Genomic DNA, 6,000 nt, shown 5'->3' on the forward strand with positions numbered 1-6,000 from the left:
TCGGCCCTCGATGTTGTGCTGACCTTTTATCCTACTCTAAGATCAAACTGTCCAACATACCCTTCATTTTGCTATCATCCATGTGCCTATCCAAGAGTTGTTTAACTGTACTTAATGGATCTGATTCTGCAACCACTGCTGGCGGTGTATTTCTCACACCCACCATTCTATGTAAAGAAGCTACCTCTGATATTTCCCCTAAACTTTCTTCCAATTACCTTAAAATTATGCCCCCTTGTGATAGCCATTTCTGTCCTGGGAAAAAGTCTCTAGCTATCCATTCTATCCATGCCTCTCATCATCTTGTACACCTCTATCAAGTCACCTCTCATCCTCCTTCGCTGCAATGAGAAAAGCCCTAGCTCCCTCAATACTTTTCTCATAAGACAATGTCCTCCAGTCCAGGTAGCATCCTGGTAAATCTCCTCTGCACCCTCTGTAAAGCTTCCACATCCTTACAATAATGAGGCAACCAGAGCTGAACACAATAATCTAAGTGTGGTCTAACCAGGGCTCTATAGAGCCGCACCATAACCCCGCAGCTCTTCGACTCAATCCCCTGTTAATGAAAGCCAACACACCATATGCCGCCTTAACAACCCCATCAGTTTGGGTGGCACCTTTGAGGGATCTATGGATCTGGACCCCAAGATCCCTCTTCCTCTACACTGCTAAGAATGTCACAACTGAATAGCTGGAGGTATGTGGAAGCCGTGTGTGAAGGTTCCATCACCGAAAGAACGAAATTTGGTGTCTGGATATTCGGCATGTGCCGGTTATTAGAGCCTGCTGCTGGCTTAGTGGTGGCATCATGGTGCACTGAGTGGTAGAAGGCTGATGAATGTGAAATATCACATGAAGGTGCATTCACTGACCATGACAACCCACTTGCAATCATTTCAAAAAGAATTTGATAAACAGTTGGAAAGAGAAAGTTTACAGAGTTGTGTGAAGAAGGCCTGGGAGTGAGACCAGCCAAGTTATTCTTGGAAAGGCATCCTGAGTTCAATGGTCTGTTGTGCTGAAACCATTCTATGATCCTGTAATTAAATGAATGATGGAGTCAGACAGCAGTAACTGATCTTTTTGGCTACCTGCCTCCGATCCCTTCTGAAGATGGTTCTTTTTTAAAAATTATATTTTATAGATGTGGGCATTGCTGGCATAACCAGTGTTTGTTGCCCGTTTCTTGAGAAAGTGGTTATGAGCAACTGCCTTCTTGAGTTCATGCACTTCATGCTGTTTAGGTATATCCACGGTGCCTTGAGGGCTTCTGACTACTTGCAGAGCCATGGTGTGTTTCTGCTTTTCATTTCTACTACAGAGTTCCACATCAAAAGAGACGGAGCCCTGTGCCTTGGTGTTCCCTTCCCTGCAATAAAATCCTGCAGCAGTCTTCTATAATTCAGTGACCTTCCCTTTAGGAGGGACACACTTCCATTAAGAATAGAAAGGCTGTCTGCCCAATGTATAGTCAGCAAATACTGCTTGAACCTTGCCGAGTGCTCTACGGTTAGCTAAATCTGGAGGATGCATTATTTGCATACTGCAAACTTATACCTTGGTGTTCATTGTGGCTGGCTCTGACTTTCAAGTCCATTCTTTTCCAAATAAAAAAAAAGTGAAAATGAACTAAAGAAAATAAAACGGAAGACCAATTGTATCAGACTCTGAATGTTAATTGTTTCTCTCTCTACAAATATTGCCAGACCTGCTGAGTTTCTCCTGTATTTCCTGCTTTTATTTCAGACCTTCAGCATCTGCAGTGTTGAGCTTTTGGATGAACTGAGTCTTGTCAGCTTCCCAAGCAAACAGACTTTGTTTATCTTCACCTGCAATTTGTAGATAATTAGGAAACATAAGCCTTCTAATTAATGATGTATGTATATAAGTGAGAGAGAAACAGAGCAACATAGACATATTCAGAAGCTAATTGCAAAATCCTGAATTTAAAATTTGCGAAGATATGTACCAAGACACAATCTGTTTTTCTACAACTACTGCTCACTCTGTTTTGATACTGCCAGAATGCAAAAGGCACCAGTGAGTCAAAACTCATTTTTTAAAAAATATTCTCTCGTGCAATGTTGGTAAGGCCAGCACCTGTTGTTCATCCCTAGTTGCCCTTCTAAAGATGGTAATGAGCCGAATCCTCGAACTACTGCAGTTCATCGGGTGTACATATAGGATGTGTTGGTAAGAGAGTTCAGGATACTGATACAATGCCAGTCAAGGAATGGAGATACAGTCCCCAGTCGATATGGTGTATGGCTTGCAGTTCACATAAGTCTGCTACCTTTGTCCACCTGGGTGTTAGAGGTCCTGGGTTGGAAGGTGCTGCTAGGGACCTTTGTTTCAATTGTCCCTTCCAGTTCTGCTAAGCTTCAGGCTTTCCCTTCACTCTCTTCCATGTGTTTTCAAACTTTAGAATTGCTACTACATAATTTCCAAACCCCAGGAGCATCTGTCTAAATACAACCAAAGCACAGAACGTCCTCCAGTTGAGTCAAGTCTAATGGGTTCCTTCCAGTGCTGCCAAATAAAAATCATCTATATCTACCTGCTTTAGGAATGACAAATCTATGTGGAAGAAAAGGCAACTTTTCTTTTCCCTGAATTTGGCAGTTTTGACCCTTATTCTCTAATCCGGAGTCAGAATAAAATCTGGAATTCTCTGCAATAAAAATGTCATTTGACTCATTCAATTGCTGAGTAAGGCCCTTGATAATTTGTGACATAGTTGGTATGTGGCAGTGTGTCCTCCCATTGGCAGTGATTGTTGATACATGTGCTCTCCTTGAATGATTAGAAGTCTCATGTCTAGTTTGTGTTTGTTGCATTCTATGCATCACACAGTGTTACAGATAAAAGTGCTTAAATCAAAGACAACTGAGTATTCTGTCTCATTGTCCTGAGCTGGAGCCTGACATTGGCAACTGATTTACTAATTTCTAACTTCAGTGGTATAAATGCAGCTAAACTTACTTAGTATGGAATACTTGAACAGTAATTTAAAGGGGCAAGACAGGGTAGCAATTAAATAGGACACATTGTGCTGACTATATCAATGCTGTGTTCCCTCTTACTTACTGGCTTCTGTTCTTTGTAGCTCCTCTGTGCTGAGTGCTCTGGTGCCAAGCAGAATAAACATGGAAATGAACACCACTAAACTCACACCTCTTTTCACCAGACTGTAAGTATAAGGGATTCAAATTGTTTTATGATCCTTGTGCTTCTTGCCTCTGTCCAGTTGAAAAAGAGATCTTGTGAGCAATGAGGAGCTTTTTTAAAAATAAAGTTTCAAAGCACAAGTGTTGGGGTTCGAGTGTTGGGGAAAAAAGTAGCAGTGAGCTGGTTGCTGTGAGCCCGGGGGGAGTTTGCTGTGGGGGTTTGGGGGAGTTTAACAACATGTCACAGAGCTGATTTGTCTTCAGTATAAACACTCCTGAGATGTTCCTTATGGGAGTTTAGAGAATACACCGTTTTATAAAAATAGTCTCATTGTATTCTGTAATACAATACATGATTCAGTTGCTAAGTTATAGCAATGTATAATCTCTCTTGCCCCTTTAACAAAGGGTTAGTGATCCAGTCGCCCAGGTTAATGCTTTCGGGACAAGTATAAAAAAAGCAGCTGGGGAAATTTACATTTCAATCAGAAATCTGGAAGTGAAAATTAATCTCTGTGACTGTGACCATGAATTGTGATAAAATCCCCACTGTTTTACTAGTGACTTTACTCAATTTGGTCAGCATATAACTCCAGACTGACAGTGATGCTGGCTCATAGCTGCCCTCTGAAAATGGCCAAATAAGCCACTCAATTTGAGGGCAATTAGGGATGAACAGTGAGAACTGGCCTTGCTGGTGTCACGCTGGCTTTGTTCCTGTTTCCTTTAAAGACAGCTTTGCATGTATAATGACAAACAGCATCTGGAGTGAGGGGACTTCCCCTCAGGTTTCCTTTGCTCCTACAAAAGTCCAGAATATGTTGATACTTTTTCATAAATATTACAGCAACTCTGGAGATAATGTACAGATCACTTGTAGACTGTTAGTTTTGAAGGGATCATTTCTTATCACCTGTGAAATGTACATTTTTGTTGCAGGTTTACATCCGTTGATGCCTCAGTTTACTTTGTCAGACTGTATACTGAGGCCTTGCTGGTGAATTTGCCCACGCCTGATTTCAGCATGCCTTACAATGTCATTTGCCTCACCTGTACTGTGGTGGCAGTTGGTTACGGCTCCTTCTACAATCTCCTCACAAGGACCTTCCAGATCGTTGAGCCCAGCGGTGGGGTAGCGAAGAAGATTGCTAATGTGATTCGCAGATTGCGTGGAGTCCCACCCATCTGAAATAGTCACATTAACTAAAACAGGGGCTGGAAAACCACTACCAAACCAGTGGCTGCTCCTGGGCTGGGCAAACTGCCTTTTAACAATAATGTCTTTACTGCAGTTTTAACTTTGGATGAATTAAGAACTGATGATCCTCTCCAGCCCAACGTGATGTTCCCTGAACTTGCAGACGAGGATCTGGAAATCTTTGATATGCTGTGCAACCTACTGTATTAAGCAGGTCGACCTGTTTGTTATAGAGTGTTGGCAAAGTCTGTTGAAGATTAGTAGCATGAGTGAAATGGACAGAATTTTGTCTGTGGACTGGGAAAGTAAAAGCCACTGCAAAGTGGTAAATTGGGACATGTGGTGTGCTTGCATTGCTCGGAGTTACCTTAATCTGGTGTCATGTAGAATGGCTTTAATCTCCTGTATGTACCATTTTAACTCTACTAATTCATTTTAGGGGTCAGATTTACAAATGAATGTCACTGGTGTGTAATAAGTTTTGACCCATCATTTCCTGGTGTGCACAACCTGGTTTCCCTGTGCTAGCCCCACTCCCCACCACACTGTTTTGTCCTATTGGTCTCACTCTGATTTAAATTAATGACTGGGCAACCTGACAGCAGATACCACCATAGAGTCAATCACACTGTAACAGAGAGCTCCCTGTCTCGCAACTGATGAGCTTGAAACAGGCATGCAATTCAGAGCAACAGTTAACTTTGAGTCCTTTGTTTAAACAATGACCTTGATGACGACGATGTTTTAAGATTGGATTGAATTTTTTTCACTGACACCAAACTCCTGAAAGGGTTACGAAGCTTAAATCTCCCATTTGCTGAGGAGCATATGTAGAGCTCATTTATGGACCTCCATTTCACTGTCTGACCTCCAATTCGAGCAAGGGGAGGCTCCCATTCCAGAAAAAAACACTGACTTTCAGCTCTGATCTACACTTCAATTCCTTCAATTCCCAATCTTCCTGCATCTTGTAACAGACTCCAGACTTCAACTCTGCACTTCTCTAGCTTGAAATAACCCTGTCTCCAGGCCCAGCAACAAGCTCCTGACCTGCTGGGGAGGAGCTCATTCTCCAGGTCTAATTTCTTGTTCCAAGGAATTCAATCTCCTCTTTTCTCATCTCGGGCTCCTTCAAGCTACTAGTTTTCAAACTACAGTGAAGTAAGTTCTGTAATGGATGTGAAATTTTATCTTTAAAATAGCTGTTGCTGAGATCTGACATGGATTACAGTTCCCCCAGAACGGCTATAACAGTGGTAAAACTACTGTCCTCGCTGAAGTTACTGTAATTTTTATCATTCAGTATCTTTTGTTCTGTGCTGAGTAACTGGATTTGAGATGATTATCATGAACAGACATATGTCTCCCCAAATATACTTTATGATGAGTTAATGCATAAATAAAATTTATCAGCTCTCTTCCTCTTCCTGCTACTGTCTCGGTTTATTTTTCAGAGTTGTTTTTATTAAGGCCATCAAATTTGATGGCTACCACTATCATTAGTAAACTGCCTGTGAAAATTATTGCGAGATACGCAAATTGAGGGGAGCCAAATAGATAATTATAGTCTTTGGGGATTATGAGTTTAAAGTGATTCATTTCCTAAATGAGCATCAACCGTTGTGAAAACCT

The 6,000-nt window shown here is 41.6% G+C and overlaps 1 protein-coding gene across 1 annotated transcript in view; it reads left to right on the forward strand.

Moving 5' to 3' along the window:
* pigt (phosphatidylinositol glycan anchor biosynthesis, class T) overlaps positions 1-5,792 on the forward strand; it is a 34,936-nt gene extending 29,144 nt beyond the window's left edge. The window contains exons 11-12 of the mRNA XM_060836244.1: positions 3,110-3,193; positions 4,110-5,792. Coding sequence (XP_060692227.1) covers positions 3,110-3,193; positions 4,110-4,359 — 334 coding nt within the window. The 3' untranslated portion in view covers positions 4,360-5,792. The remainder of the gene's footprint in view (positions 1-3,109; positions 3,194-4,109) is intronic.
* The last annotated feature ends 208 nt before the right edge of the window (positions 5,793-6,000 follow it).

Source organism: Hemiscyllium ocellatum, chromosome 15 (genome assembly GCF_020745735.1).
Source record: "Hemiscyllium ocellatum isolate sHemOce1 chromosome 15, sHemOce1.pat.X.cur, whole genome shotgun sequence".
Classification (NCBI taxonomy): Eukaryota; Metazoa; Chordata; class Chondrichthyes; order Orectolobiformes; family Hemiscylliidae; genus Hemiscyllium; species Hemiscyllium ocellatum.